Genomic DNA, 17,188 nt, shown 5'->3' on the forward strand with positions numbered 1-17,188 from the left:
ACCGATTTTTAATACCTAACAATTTATGCCCTTTATTATTTTATAAAAACGAAACAAATAATAAAACATACAAAAGATCTTTGGGCCTGTACTTGATAGAGCAGCAGAACAATATAGGATAACAAAGAGCTCGAAGAACTATATCCAGACACTAACATAATAAAAGAAATAAAGTCCAGAAGACTCCAGTGAGCAGGACACCTAAGAAGACATTCTGACGAAAGAATAGTAAGGATGGTATGGGAAGACCACGTAGACGACCACTTGCAAAAACATCATAACGAGTGATAAGAAATATTCTTCAGCAGTAGAAGTATACTTCAAAAAATTCTGACCACATTTGTCACCTACTACCACCACTCTTATCACCTTCTTCTTCTTCATGTGCCTTGTCCGTTCCGAACGTTGGCAATTAACATGGCTATTCTGACTTTGTTTACTGCAGATCTGAATAGTTCAGCAGATGACAATCCGAACCATTGCCGCAAGTTTTGGAGCCAAGAGTGTCTTCTCCTCCCTGGACCCCTTCTGCTGTCTATTTTCCCTTGAACGATCAGTTGTAGTACTCTATATTTATTATGTCTCATAACGTGACCCAAGTATTCCAACTTTCTTTTCTTTATATGTTTATATATCACCTAGGAGTATAAAAAATAGCCTGTGACCTTTTATTAGACCTACCAAATATACACAAGAAATTTCATAAAAACCACTCAAGCTGTTTTATATGAATTCGAGAACAAACACTGTGACACGAGATTTTTATATATTAGGTTAGTGATAGATTATTGGAATAATGCTTGACTTCTATTTTACTATTTAATATTATATATAATCGGTTTTTTGTTTGTTAGCAAAAACATTATTGAAATGAATACTCCTTATCGCTCAGTATGATCAGTGGCGGACTAACTTTGGGCAACATTGTAATTCCGGACCTATTTTTCAGTCATGACACATATTTTGCTTTTGGTAGTTTGATTTCAAAGCATATAGTATGTAGTTCTATTTAATTATCGGATTCCAAGCGAAAATTGGAATGGTTAAATAAATTCTCAGTATTGTGTTTAAATTTGGCAATGTGGCAATAATATTATTTTTCTTAATGAATGACCAAATAGATACAGGCGAAATAATATTTTCTTATAAAAATATCTCTCTAGTTATAACAGTCTTAATTTGTACTACTTTATTTTTTAGTTCTGCTAGGTTTAAATCTTGTTCATAACAATTTTACTTCTCTATTGAGGAGTCACTAACATCACTATCATGAAAATTGTTTTAAATTTAATGTTAATTACAGTCAGTGAAGTTTCCATGTTTTGACATTTTTTTATGTACATTTTTCAAATCGTTCGTCCGTTTGTCATTAGCGTTGTTTGCTTTTGTTGATTTTCGTTGATAGAAGTCGTAAGTTGTTGATAGAAGAAGGCGATAGGTAATTTTCTTGTTATTTGTTTTGATCCTTCATTACATCGAATAGAAGATGATTCTAAAGATTAATTTATTGATTTTAGTAGATTTTTTATATAATACATAATCTTGCATTGCGTCTGTTAAGTATCGTCTAAGTCGAAATTCCTATTCGAAAACGGAGCCAAGGAAGTTGGTCTGAAGGTCAACGAGGACAAGACCAAGTATATGGTGTTTACGAAGAACCCAAGACCAATGGTTAGACAAAACGTAACAATTAATGAATACAACTTTAAAGTCGTCAAAGAATTCAAGTACCTGGGAGCGATCAGAACATCTGAAAATAAATATGAAAAGGACGTGGCAGCCAGGATCATTGCAATAAACAGGGCATATTACTTAATAATGACCGTACTCAAATCAAAAATACTCTCAATACCAGTAAAAATAAGAGTGTACAAGACATTAATTCGTCACAATAACGTATGGAAGCGAGACATGGACTCTGAACCAGCATGAAACGACAATATTACTGGTACTGGAAAGAAAGATACTGCGGAGTATTTATGGGCCTTGTAGAGAAGAGACACCAGGAGCATGGAGAAGAAGACACAATAAATCAAACCGAATAAGATGGGCGGGCCACGTACTAAGATCGAGTGACGAAAGACTCCTGAACGCCACATTCTGAGAAAGGCTCGATGGCAGAAGGTCAGTTGGTCGCCCAAGAAAGAGATGGAAGGACGCAGTAGCCAGTGATCTACGCAAAATGAGAATACAGCAATGGGAAATAGCTGCTCAGGACCGACAACAATGGAAGAAAATAGTAAACGCGGCCAAGACTCACATAGAGTTGTAGAGCCAAATGATGATGATGATGATGAAGTATCGTCTAAATGGCGTCTGGCCATAATGCAATGTCGTTTACAAAACTCATAGTTTCATCATTACTTTGAGATGATTTTAAATTTATATTTTCTTCTTTTATTTTATCTTCACAATCTAAATTGCCTGTTTTTTCCTGCTGATCTTTTTGAAGAATAGTTTTTGACACAAATGATGTTTCTGGAATTTAAACAGGTGAAATTTGCAAAACTGATGACGATTGTTGTAATTGTTCTCCATTTCCAGATAAAAAATTTTCCAACGTTTTTTTAGTTTTTTTTTGCTACTTTATCTTGATCTGCGCTTTTCGTTTTATTTTTCAACATTCACCTAAATTTTTATAGGAACTCATTTTAAAGACTACGTACTACTACTACTTTTCTAGCCTTTTGGTGAACTTGCGGTAGCCTTGGCGGTTTTTGGCTTAGATACCTTTGGTTTTTTCGTGGGACTGCCTTTATTTTATTTCTTCGCTTTGGTTGGTGTTTTTACTTTGGCCTCTGCGAAGGTCGGAACGGAGGATGCAGATGACGCAGTTTTAGGAGTTGACTTTTTTTCAACTTTCTTCGCCTTCGCCGGCTTTTCTCTGTCTTTGATAGTGCTTCTTTAGCCTTAGTCATTTTCTTTGCAGATTTTGTCTTTTCGTTAAAGAAAAACGTTTGGCGGCGGTGGCAGTTTTTTTCGGTTTAGTTGTTCCTCCAGCTTTCATTTTTCTCCTAAACTAGGCTTTGTAGATCCAGAACACGATGAGATAGACGACTTTTTCTGCATCTACTTTGTAATTTGCAGCGATATATTTCTTTATAGCTTAAGGATAACAACCACCTCGTTTTTGCCTTCTTTTAGCAAAAGAAGAAGAAGGTGTTTGTGGCGTTCCAGAATCCAACGTAGCCGAAGTGACTGATGACTGGTGATAAAAAACAATCGATTTGCAATTAAGTCTAGGACTTAAGTCTTAATTACACAATTTTCAGTCAAAACTCACATAAAATACAATACGTAACGTTCATGAGACTGACTACATTTGACTTTTTAAACTCGATAGGCGCGAGACTTTATCGTATTTACACACATCGACATCGACACTTGCTGGTATCGATGCATTAGCACAGGAATGCTCGTTCATACTTGTAGACTTTATTAAACAACGATTCAGCGTAATTAATTATAAAAAATAAAAACCTAATTTTTGTAGAAATATTTGTAGAAATCCAAGGAAGGTTTAAAGAAAAGAGAATATGATGAAATAGTAAGAAGAATAGTAAAATCAACAATTTTATTTTCACATGCAGTTATATTATATATATACCCTGCGGTCCATATGTATGAAATAAATTCATTTTTAACGTTATTATGTACTTTCTGAAAAAAAAAACCTGAAACAGGTCGATTTTTATTCTTAAATTGACAATTTGCAGTATGAAAATATTATCTCCTTCCAGCACCCCCTTTAAATTATAAGCACCCCCTCGAAAATTTTAAATAACAAAGGGGGTCGTGTGGCACCTTGTTAGAAAGGGATTTTAGTCCTCTATTCAGCAATATAAAGTTTTTTGAGTTTGTGCACTCATAACTGAGAAAATTGATTTTTACAATTAAATTAAATGTTTAACTTGACCACCATTATTCACTTCTTGACAATAACCGATGCAATTTTGGAATTCTCGTACAACTTTTTGTATGACCTCGGGGGTTATGTTGTTCGTTTCTATCGTTATCCTAACTTTTAAATCAGCAATATTGCCGGGTCTATTAAAATATGCTTTAGAAATAATCAGGTATTTTCGAATCTGTTCTGCTAAACAGTAGGGAAAAAACTTTGAAGATAAAATATTAGTCAAAAATCCAAATAAAAAATTGATATGAATCTAGTAGGCTGCTGTCATTTGGGTATTTAAAATTAAATTTAATTATGGCTCATTTGTCCGAGACTTAAATAATAGACATTTTAATTATGATTAGTTTTGGTAATAAAAGAAAAACTCAAAAGGAGGTTTGTGAAATGTTTAATAATAAATACCCTGTTCAACAAGTTTCGCAGTCTATAGTTAGAAAAATTGAACAGAAGTTTGTTATACTGGACATGTGAAAAATATTGAAAAACCAGGTAGAAATGTTAAATTTACTGATGAAAAAAAGTTAGACGTACTTCTAGAAATTGGGGAAAATCCGCATAAGACAACTCGAAAACTGGCCGCCGTCAATGATGTAAGTGAATCATCTATTTTGAGAGCTTCTGATGAAGCGGCGTTTCATTTAAACGGAACGGTTAACAGAACTCAGAGAAAATCCTCACTTGGTGCGTGAGACTCACGCAATATCCTAAAAAAAATTAACATTTGGGCTGGTATCATTAACAATAAAATTATTGGTCCTTATTTTTTTGAGGGCACAGTTGATGGTAAGGTTTATCTAGATTTTTTGATTAACTTTTTAGTGCCTACATTACGAAGATTTTTGCCTAATGTCAATCATACAAATGAGATAGATCGATCTATTTACTACGAACAAGACAGAGCTCTTCCGCATTTTGCACGTATATACTTCATCTAATTTACAAACCGTTGCACGTCATCCGCGTCATAGCCGGTGAGGTCACATGATACCAATACGAAATATTTGGGCGGTAGGTGTGTTCTTTTTTAGAATCACTTTGCCGAGTACACTGGTATTACAGCCATAGACATATTTTATTATATACGCGTAGAAATAATATTTAAAGATTTCTATTAATGTTAACTTAAAGAAATACACAATAATATGTTTCATTTAATTTGCATAAATGCATTATAAAGCGTTTTTATGAAGAACATTTGTTCGGAACACACTGTAACTGTAATCGAACGAAGGTGATATTTTGGCATAAATTGGTAACACTTATTTGACAGTTGCGGTGTTGACACTTTTTGTTTTTCCATTTTACATAAAATAAAATAAATATCTATGTATTCCATTTTACATCTTTATACGACGCATACAAGCGGCTCAAATTATTTTTAACAAGATTATTTTTTAACTCTTGTTTTGTTTCTATTTATTTACATTAAATATTAATTTGTTTTGTTGTATAATCCACTTTTGCAATAATTATGTGACCTATTTATTTGATTTAAAATGGATTCAGGATTTTTTTATACTTTGGCAACTATGTCAACTTCGATCTCTGACGTAGATAATGACGTGCAACGGTTTGTAAATTAGATGGACTGTAGTTAGAAATTGTTTAAACGAGGTTTTTCCCAATAGGTGGATTGGAAAACGTGAAACGATCGAATGGCCAGCTAGATCTCAGATTTTACTCCTCTCGATTACTTCTTATGGGGTTATTTAAAATCTAAGGTATATTTTAATAGACCAAACAGTATTGCTGATTTAAAAGTTAGGATAACGGAAGAAATTAACAAAATAACCCCCGAGGTCGTACAAAATGTTATGCGAGAATTCCAAAATCGATTCAGGAAATACAGGAAATATAATAGACTTGAAAATAAATTGGAATTCAAACGACTAAAAGCACGAGCTAGATTTATAATTAAAAGAAGTAAACGTGAATCATGGAAAAAGTTTGTTTCAGAATTAAATTTATCTACACCAATTAATGAAGTATGGCAAATGGTACGAAAGATATCCGGGAAAAATACCCCAAACCACATTAACTTCTTAGAAGAAAAACAAAAAATATACACTTCCCCTCTAGACATAATCAATATTCTAGCTAATAGTTTTGAAAAATTCTCAAGTGATGATGTTCTTCCTCCAGATTTTTTGACCAAAAAAGAAAGAGAGGAATATAAAGGTATTGATATACCACCTGATGACCTTTCTCTGGAGTTCATCTATTGTCATCCCTATTTATAAACAAAATCAACCAAAATCTCTGTCACATTCATATAGACCTATTTCTCTAACTTGTGTAATGTGTAAAGTTCTCGAGAAAATCTTATCCAACAGAATAATGTAGTTTTTAGAAAATAATAAATTACTTGCCCCGGAACAAAGCGGATTCCGAAAAAGTCGTTCAACATTGGATAATCTTATTAGTTTAGAGTCTGAGATTCATGAAGCAATGGCATGTGGAAAAAAATGTATCGCAGTATTTTTTGACATAACAAGAGCATACGATACAGTTTGGCGACATGGTATTATTCAAACACTTAGTCGATGGGGAATAAAAGGTAATATAGCACAGTTCATAAAAAATTTCCTACCTCATCGAACTTTTAATGTACGAGTTAAGGATAGTTCAAACACTCCTGACCATGGAGCTGCGCGAGGGCGGAGTCAAATTCACGTAAAGGCAGAGAGGTTCTATTGTAAGTGGCATTATACAGTGCATATGCGTTTCGCATGGAAGTGGGGACTAAACCAAATTTCGTCTACTGCGCCATGGTCAGGAGTGCTTGCACTCTAACGGTACTTTATCTAATACAAAAATTCAAAAAAACGGAATTCCCCAAGGATCTAATTTAAGCGTCTCCCTATTTCTTATTGCAATAAATAATATTATCTCCACTTGTGACTTACCAGTAAAAGCTGGACTCTTTGCAGATGACTTAAGAAGATAAATGATAAAACCCTTCAGACCCATCTACAGAACCTGCTATGGAATCTCGAATTATGGACAAATTCCACAGGTCTTCAATTATCAACAACAAAATCAAAGGCTATGTTATTTTCAAAAAAAAAGATGTTATATCACTCCAGAATTAAAACTATTTTTTGAGAAAATGAAATGTCTGGGCATGACATTTGACAACAGATTATCCTGGAACCACCACATTCATAATCTAAAAAGTACTTGTCAATCTGCACTTAACATTATTAAAACTGTTGCACACAACACGTGGGGAGCAGATAGTAAAACACTGACCCTTATGTACAAGTCATTGATCAGGTCCAAACTCGACTACGCTTGTATTATTTATGATTCAGCAAAACCATATATCATAAAACAACTCAATCGAATACAAAATAGTGCTTTGCGAACTATACTAGGTGCTTTTTATACTAGCCCTACTGAAAGATTACACTGTGAAGCTGGAGAAGTCCCCCTGGAATTCCTAAGAAAACAACTTTTACTAACATATGCGGCATCAATACAGGCAAATCCTATGAATCCTGTTAACCACTATGTAAATTCAGACCGTTTTAGGAATATCTTTAAAACTCATGCTAGGCTTGACCTTCCTTTTTATGAAAGGGTAAATAGATACATCAATGAACTTAAATTAAAATTTCAAGATACCTATTGTATACCCGATATTAACACTGTTCCCCATTGAACTGTTCCCATTTCATCTATCAATACCAAACTCTCCATATATAAAAAAGCAGATAACCATCCCAAAGCATTATATCAATATGTCCTTCAAGAATTCAAGACATACAGTAACCATAATCTTATATATACCGATGCCTCTAAAACTATAGATGGAGTGGGAGTAGCATTTATGTCTAATAAAACAAAAATATTAATGAAACTCCCTAAATTAACATCCATTTGCACAGCCGAATTAACCGCTATTCACAATGCAATAATTTTGTGGTAGAAAATAGTATCAAAAACCCTGTCATTATTACGGACTCCCTGTAGTTCTGTAATTGCCCTAAATAACTTATATCCTAGTCATCCAAGTCTACTACTTGTTAAATCAGCATTAAGCCAACTGTAAACTATGAACATAAATGTCAACTTTGTATGGATTCCTTCCCATATTGGAATTGCTGGTAACGAAGAAGTATATTCCTTGGCAAAACTAGCAATCTCGAGTCCGGAAGCTGTAGAAATCAGAAGCATTCCACATCTAGATATAAAACCTATAATCAAGAACTTAATAATCAATGATTGGCAGACCAAGTGGAATCAGTCAACATCCAAACTACGAGAAGTAAAACATTACATATTACCTTGGAAATCAACCCCAAATAAGCGTATACATCAAAGCATCCCATCTCCTTTGAGAATAGGCCACACCGCCATCACCCAAAAACATCTGCTGGAGAGTGAATTAAAACCACAGTGCAACGTATGTGATATTGTGCTCAGTGTTCGCCATATTTTACTGGAGTGTCCTTTATATCGCATGGAGAGACTTCAATATAAATTACAAGATACCTTACAGGCAATATTAAATGACGGAACTGATATGAAAAATTTGACATTACACTTACATTCCATAAATGTACTAAATAAATTGTAAAACTCTAAATTGTACAATGCTAATGACCCTATGAGGTTGAGGCATAAATAAATAAAAAAAAATCTTAAAAATCAATTTTCTTATTTATGATTGCACCAAACTTATAAAACTTTATATTTCTGAACAGAGGACTAAAATCCCTTTCTAACAAGTTGCCATACGACCCCCTTTGTTATTTAAAATTTTCGAGGGGGTGCTTATAATTCAAAGGGGGTGCTGGAAGGGGCTAATATTTTCATACTGTAAATTGTCAAATTCATATGTATGGAATTCATTTATTCCATACATATGGACCGCACGGTATATTTCTCAGCAATGACGTCACTAAATTCATGGCTATCTTTACTTCTATTTACTTTTTTTATACGAATGACTGGAGTTCGATTTATTAAGTCCATTATAATGAAACATAATGATAATCAAAATGAACTAATTAAACATAAATAAAAGGTAATAATGAAAATGTAAATGATGAATAAAATATAATATATTGTATTTAACAAATTTTGAAAATTACTAAAATAAATACACACAATTTTATTTTCTAGATTATTTTTGAAAAGCTCCAAAATAAGATGAAAACAATACTAAGGTTTACATCTAGCTGTGACTTTTAAATGATTTTTTCATATTTGTTTTAATTTTTATTACAAGTAATAATATTTTGGGCAATGTTACTAATTCACCAAGATAAAATAAATTCACTTTAAACCATTAGATCAGAAGTGTTATTACGAAGCAAAACAATGTTTCACTATCGAGTGTTTTTGAGATTTTTATTTTTTAAACTATAACTTTTATTTTTAATTTTAAATTGTGTGGACTTACTTTGTATTTTTAGCATTTTTATTAGCAGACAAAGGTTATGATGTTTGGTTAGGAAATGCAAGAGGAAATGTTTACTCGAGATCACATATATCTTTACCAAACGATCACTCAGCTTTTTGGAATTTCAGGTAAATATAAATTCTTTTAAATGTGTAGCATTTGTTACATTAATTCTCATTTACATGTTTTTTTTTTCTTCTCTGGAGGTCGTCTGTTCTAGACCGGTCGTACTATAGCCAATGTGCTTATTGCACATCTTCCATTAACTAATATACAAGTCTTGAACATATTATCTGATATAAACTTAACTCAAATAAAACAGAAGATATCGAGCACAGTTTTTTTAATAAATCTTCTCAAGTACTTTCGCTTTCAATGCATCTTCAAGGGTATATGAAATAAGCCCAGAAACGTTTTTTTAAGCGAAGGAAACTTAGTTAACTTCGAAAAAACTTCAAGTGTATTGTTGATAAAATATGTTTATATAACGTTTTAGACTTACTTCTTTAAAAATATTGGCTATGCAGTCATTCAATGAATGTTATATACATTAAATACATTTACACAAAAACTAACACTGGACAAAGGACAAACGTTTTAAAATGACAACATCCAAAACACCTTGGATGAGTAGTCACAATAATTGACCAAAAGTACAATTGACCACTAATATAGAAAAAGCCAACTGATGAAATATAAAATTATATTAATTACTTTATTTTTCTTCTTGTAGTTCCTTCTCCTATCGGAGGTTGGCTATCAACACAGCTATCCGTACCTTATTGGCGGCTGCTCTGAAAAGATCTACTGAGCTGCAACTCTCTCTTAGGTTTCTTAGCCAGGGAATTCTTCATCTTTCTATGGATCTTTTACCCTTGATTTTACCTTGCCCTATGAGCCTTAATATCTTATATTTCGCTCCTCTGGTAATGCGGCCTATATATTCCAGCTTTCTTGTTTTGATGTGCTTTATGACCTCGCAATCCTTTTGTAGCCTTCCTGAAACTTCTGCATTTATAACTCGTTGGGACCATGGTATTTTTAAAATTCTTTTATAGCACCACATTTCAAATGATTCCAACTTCTTTATATTATCCACTTTTAGTATCCAGCTTTCCATTCCATACAACAAAGTCGAGAACACGTAGCATCTTAAGGCTTTTATCCTCAGCTTCAGAGAAAGGTCTTGATTCACAAACATTGTTTTGATTATTAAAAATGCTTGTCTTGCAATTTCAATGCGTGTCCTTATTTTTCTTCCTTGGTCATTGTTTTCCTTTACCCAGGTTCCCAGATATTTGTAGTTATTCACTCTTTTTTATTGTTCACTCTTTTTATTTTTATGTTTTTATTTTTATTCACTCTTGTAGTTCATATTTTATACTGACTTGATGTAATCTATTTACTAAGCGTTGCAGTGCTTCTAAAATGTCTCCAAAAACAGCGGTATCGTCTGCGAATCTTATGCTGTTCAAGATTTTTTCGTTTATTGTACCCTGTTGTTTCTGTGATATTGCTTCCTTAAAAATAGCTTCGTTGTACAGATTGAATAACAATGGGGACAGCACGCAACCCTGTCTAACACCTTTTTTGATTTCTATAGTTTCTGTATAGACATTATTGATTCTAATCTTAACTTTTTGATTCGAGTACAGATTGACAATAACCCGTATATCTCAACTATCCACATTTTTTTATTTTAACAGTTTTACGAGTTTCTAATGTCGTACTCTATCAAAAGGCTTTTGATAATTTATAACGCAGACATAGAGATCCTGGTTAATATCTAGTCGTCTTTGCGCGAGAACATTAAAAGCAAATAGAGCCTCTCTCGCTCCTAGTCCTCCTCTGAATCCAAACTGGGTGTCATCTATATCTTCCTCTATTTTTTTGTATAATCTTCCATTTATTATTTTAAGAAATATTTTAAGTGTGTGACTTATTAAGGATATTGTTCTGTACTGGGAGCATATTGTCGCATGTACTGACTTTGGTAGTGTTACAATCGTGGACAGCAACCAATGTTCGGGTATTACTTCTGTTGTATATACTTTGTTGAACAAGTCTAAAAGTATAATCAGTATTTCTTCGTTAATGCATTTAATTAGCTCAGTGGGTATCTGATCTGGGCCTACTGATTTAGTGGTTTTTGCATTTCTAATTACCTGTTCTAATTCACACATTAATATTTTCGGTCCTATTTGTTCCTGTAGTTTTTCTTGTATTATTCTATCATTCGAATAGTTTCATATTCTTTCATATTCTTGCCAAAATCTTAGTTTATCTTTGATGTTTGCAATGAGTTTACCATTTCCATCTTTGAGTATTCCATAGTATTTTTGGTATTTGTTAGTTCTTTTATTTTTTTATGCATATTAAAGCTGTCGTATTTTCTGTCTCTCTGTACTCTTCTATTTCTATGCATTGATCTGTTAACCACTTTTCCTTTGCCTTTTTTATCTCTTCTTTAATTCTACTTTCTAGTTCTTTATATTTTGGCTCATTTCTCCCTTTGCTTTTTCTCCTCTGTTCCATTAATGCTGAAATTTTGGAATTCATCCACTGCTGTTTTTTATTTGTCTTTTCAGGCTTTGCCTGCAAAAAATTTTCTTCTGCAGCTTTTAGTAATGCCTTCTGAATATTGCTCCAATTTTCATTAACATCTTCCACTATTTAGATTTCTTCTCCTACTTATGTCAGATTTAAGTTGACTTGTAGGATCACTTTTGATGTATTTCTCTTTTTCTTAATTTTGTATAATCAAAAGTGGGTTTATTTTTAGGTAATGCAATATTTTTGAGTTTCACGTGTATTCTAGCTATCAGCGGGTTATGGACTGAGTTGAAATATGGTCCGGGGTATACTTTTACTACTTTAATTGAGTTTTTGTATCTATTTTTGACTAATATATAGTCTATTTGATTTCTGACTATGCGGTCTTTCTTGTATGCAGGAGATCACCAAGTGTATATTCTTCTGTCGGTTAGTTGAAATATTGTCTTCATTATTGCAAAATGTTCATTTTGACAAAAATCCACAAGTCTATCCCCGCTTTTGTTTCTGTCACCTAGTCCAATTTCCACATATTCGTCAACTTTTCTTCTCTTGACTTTAGCATTAAAGTTCCCCCTTACTATTGTAATGTCTTATTTTCTAATAGATCTTAAAATTGTGTCTAACTCCATGTAAAAATGTTCTATCTCCTCTTTATTCTTATCCGCTGTTGGTGCGTATACTTGAATTTGGTTAACTTGTTGTATGTTTGTCTTCAGCCGAACCATTATTACTCTCTCTCTCAGTAAGGATTAAAGCTTATAACTGATTTATTAGTTTCTGTGTCTAACAAGATTATGACTCCATAACGATGAGCCGGATCGTTGTTTCCAGCACAATACATCATGCAGTTTTTGGTTATAAGTTTGCTGCTGTCTGGCAATTGTACGTCACTTATGCCAGTATATTTATGTTCATTCTGGTCATTTCTTGTATTAAATTGTCTGATTTGCCTGGCTGGTACAAGCTTCTTACATTTCATGTTGTAAGTCTAATTGGTCTACATTTTGTGTATTCTTACACGTCGAATTTTATTATCTAAACGAGGATTTGGCTTGCTATCGACCTGAAAGGCCTTGTCTTTTACATGATCTTTTCCTTTCCTACCGGATCTTGGTTTTCGGATTCCATGATTAGTAACTGTTTGACTTTTCTGCGCATTTGCCATTATGAATGACTAGGGATATTCTGTTGAACCTTTAATGCAGTGGTTTCCCATTGCCTTGTGCATTCTTCTGCCGCTGACATATTTATTGGCTCTTCCGCCTTTGGAGTCGATTTCTCAGCTCCAGGACAAAAGATTGTCCTACTATCTACCAACTCATCCGCCTGAAGCCGTTGGTCGGTAAGCAGGGATTGCTTATACCGGCAATCACTCAGTCACTATCTGCGTTAGCGATCAACATTGATGTTGCACACATTCTACCACGTGGAGGTGCAGATTAGGATTTTTCCTTTATCGAGATTAAGACCTTTCGGCATTTCCTAATCTCTCTAGAGCTTTAGAAAGCAATTACTATATGTAGACTGTATAATCCAGATATCACACTCAAACCTGTCAGTGATAATTTAGGTGTTAATTTGGGGGCAAATGAAGTAAACATAGAGTATGAATTTAAGAACTAGACTAGACAATCTGTTAGAGAGTCGGTGGTCGACTACACTAAAATGGTCTATCAAGCATTACCAAAACTGTAGAAAAGACGAAATTGAAATACGAAAATGAAATACTTAGAATTTAAAATCAAATAAGAAAACAAAGTGTGCAAACTGAAGTATAATCCCACTGGTTTGGTCAAACTTACAGTCAATGGGAAAACTACAAAATTGAAAATGTCAAAGAATAACTCAAGATCAACTGACCAACAGTGCGAGATGTTAAACTACACAACTGTGAAAATATTGTATCTAAATTACAAAAAGATATGGAGAGTGTAATTAACGCCAAGTGTAGATCACTTAATCACCAACAAGCTTGTTTAGCAAGTTATTAATAATTAAAATGTTAATATTAATTAAAGTATGAAATTAATAAAACTGCTAATGGATAAGATTCATATTAAGTATTAAGACAATGAGAGTTTTCATTTGTTTCTTTTGTAATTTCCAAATCTTTTAATAAGTCCAACTCCAAGTAATTTTTCTTTCTACTAATGTCGTGTAAAATAGACAAACCGATATTGATATTAAATACATATTTCAGAAATTCTACATAAAGACGACATCGAAATCTGCCATAACAAGATTAAGTATGTGGAAACTGCCTGACTGTGCTGAAGACTCGCCTTGTAGGTACATATATAAAAAACAAAAAAGAGTTGTTATACTTTAAAATACAATTATTTGACCACTATATCACTCCTTCCACTTACAAAATTCATTTACATTCAACAAAGTAACTATTCATAAAATCGCACATATTATCAATGATAAGGTAAACAATGCTTGTAAAACTTACATACATATTTGAAAAATGGATTAAACAAATGACCTAATTGAGAGAAATTAAACAGCAAGTGGAAATATGACCGAATATGAGAGACCTAATAAATAATATATCAACAGAAGTTGCCCACAAGAGACAGGCTGGTTGGTTTAACTGAAAGCGAATGAGCGTGCTGCTCGGTGATCGAAAAATCGGTGATTCCCTTATTAATATTTTACTACTTTATAATTTTATATGGGGTTAACTATCCAGTCAAGTGGTAAATATGATTTCTCATATTGTTTATCAAATATATTAAATATTTTAATTAAGATTAACGATTTAAGAATCGTGCAAGGCGTTTTTTCGTACATTCAAAATATTGCGTATGTCAGTTCCATAAACTCAAAAGAAAACTATGACATGGAATTATATTACAGATTCTTATGCTAGGTTTACTTGAAAATAGTCAAGAAGAGTTAATTGATTTTATACGACTGGTTGAAAAAGAAAGTCAAATATTTGGTCTGCAGTTAAAATATCAAAGTCAAAGATCATGATAGTGGATAGATTAGACTATCATATATCATCCACACATAATCGTGATTGACCGGTTTGAGGTTGTGAGCTCATATTTATATCTGGGATCATTGGTCACAAACATAGGGTCACTACAGAAAGAAATAAAAAGTAGATGTGATCTAGCAAAAGTCGCTGTAAGAAAGATGCCCAAAATATGGAGGGACTCTCAAAATTCACAAACTCTAAAAGTGAGGTTAATCAACTGCCTAATATTTCCAATACTGACATACGGATGTGAATCTTGGACCTTATGACAAGCGAAAAGAAGAAAGATAAATGCCATTGAAATGTTCTAATGGAAAAGAATGTTACGAATTCCGTGGATCGATCACAGGACAAATATTTTAATTTTAAACGAGCTAAAGGTCAGCAAACGTCTATCTGGCAAAGTTCATCTCCAACAATTAAATTACTTTGGACATGTTATGAAAGCAGACACAGAACACATGAAAAGTCTTATTATCCAAGGAAAGATAAAAGGTCGAAGATCACGAAAAAGATTCCCAACAAGAATCGATCAAATTACAGGAATATGCAAAAGACATATGCATGAGTTACAAGAAATGACCATAGACAGAGATCTTTGGAGAAGAACATTACACGAAATCACGATGACCATCGAAGGGTCAATATTGAAGAAAAAGATGCAACGTTTTGACCTAACTCATAGATAAAAAGAAAATGTACTTACAAAAATTTGCGTTGCCAAAAAGAACCATTATTTTAAAGAAGATTCCACCACAAGTGAGTGGAAAATTATTTTATTGCAGGACTTGTTTTACGATTCGTTTAGCTAAATATTAGTGGATTATTTAGATATTTATTCTTAACTTAAATGCAATAGAACCTAAGAATCTAAGAATCGTAAAGATATCCTTTACAGGAAGTAGCAATTGGAAAAAGAATTAATTACAAAAGAATTGGAATAAATAGCAACGAGAATTGGAGAAAGCAGCGATGAAAAGCCATTTTAAGAATCAGTGAGTGTTCTGGGTCTTCCTCTTCTTCTATGACCAATGGGTCTACCAACGAGCATTTTTCTAGCTGGGTCATTTTGTTCCATCTGCTTTACATGCCCTATCCAGCTCAGACGTCCTATCTTAATATGTTTTACGATATCAGGTTCTTGGTATATGCTATAAAGTTTGAAGTTTTATCGTTTTCTCCACTCCATTATCATTTACTGCTCTATAGATTCGCCTTAGTACTTTTCTTTCGAAACATCCTAACATGTTTTCATTATCTTTTGTTGGAGTCCAGGTCTCTGAACCGTATGTTAGGACTGGACGTATTATTGATTTATAGAGTTTTATTTTTGTATTTCTCGATGTTATTGTGGATTTAAGGAGGCAATTGAGCCCAAAAGAGCATATATTGGCCGTGCAAATTCTGCAGTTTATCTCTGTGGTAGTATTATTTTCAGCGAATAAGATGCGCCGACGGGACTCTGAAGATACCTGACCTTGTGGCACAGCAGGGTGATCGGGTAATTGTCGTAGACGTTGCCGTCAGCTGGGAGGGTCCTGAACCCCTAAGTACAGTGGCTGCCAATAAAACAGCACTGTACACTGGGCCTCGATTCGTTCAGACCATGCAGATCCGATATCCAGGGAAACAGATTTGCATGGCACCTTTAATAGTGGGAGCTCGCGGAAATGGTGTCAGTCGAATTCTCGTATCATGAGAATTTTAAACCTTTCAAGGTTCGACGTCCGCAATTTTATCACTAATGTTATTTAAGGTAGTATCCATATTCATAGTCATTTTATGGGGTCCTAACATAAATGACAGGAACAAGGCTAATATGAAACATGAGGAAACATGAAGAAGAGGCCTATGTTCAGCAGTAGACTCTTGAGGTTGGATGATGATGATGAACATAAATGACTTATGATAATTTTATTTCGAGTATTCATATCGGCTTCTTCCTATCGTGGTTTCTACATTCGTCTAGTTAGATTTTTATCTTATGACCACGTAGATGTTTGTGTTGTCCTTTCATGTGTGTGAACGTCCCATTTTACTTTTTTTATATTAAATTAATTACTATTTTAAACTTTTTTATAACACTTTTTGTTATCCACTAATTTTTCTTAGCCCGCGATATGCGTTTGGCATTATTTTTACAGGAGGGGATGGTCGTATCTCGGACGATTTAATCTGTCTGCTGCTTTCCGGATCGGAACGGGGAGGACCAGACCAGCAGGATTAGGCCGGTTTTCGGATGGCGAGGGTTTGGTTGCGTGATGATCGTAGCCACCCAGCCGGCATCGCCCGGCCTGCATACAAAAGAGGTTATGGC

The 17,188-nt window shown here is 33.6% G+C and overlaps 1 protein-coding gene and 1 long non-coding RNA gene across 2 annotated transcripts in view; one reads left to right on the forward strand and one right to left on the reverse strand.

Moving 5' to 3' along the window:
• The window catches only part of LOC140450175 (lipase 3-like), a 156,806-nt gene that overhangs the window by 61,082 nt on the left and 78,536 nt on the right, over positions 1-17,188 (forward strand). Inside the window, exon 3 of the mRNA XM_072543629.1 lies at positions 9,340-9,454. Within this exon, the coding sequence (XP_072399730.1) occupies positions 9,340-9,454 (115 nt within the window). The remainder of the gene's footprint in view (positions 1-9,339; positions 9,455-17,188) is intronic.
• Positions 1-17,188, reverse strand: part of LOC140450176 (uncharacterized) — a 60,673-nt gene that overhangs the window by 5,186 nt on the left and 38,299 nt on the right. The gene's annotated exons all lie outside the window — the stretch shown is intronic.

This window comes from Diabrotica undecimpunctata, chromosome 9 (assembly GCF_040954645.1).
Source record: "Diabrotica undecimpunctata isolate CICGRU chromosome 9, icDiaUnde3, whole genome shotgun sequence".
Classification (NCBI taxonomy): Eukaryota; Metazoa; Arthropoda; class Insecta; order Coleoptera; family Chrysomelidae; genus Diabrotica; species Diabrotica undecimpunctata.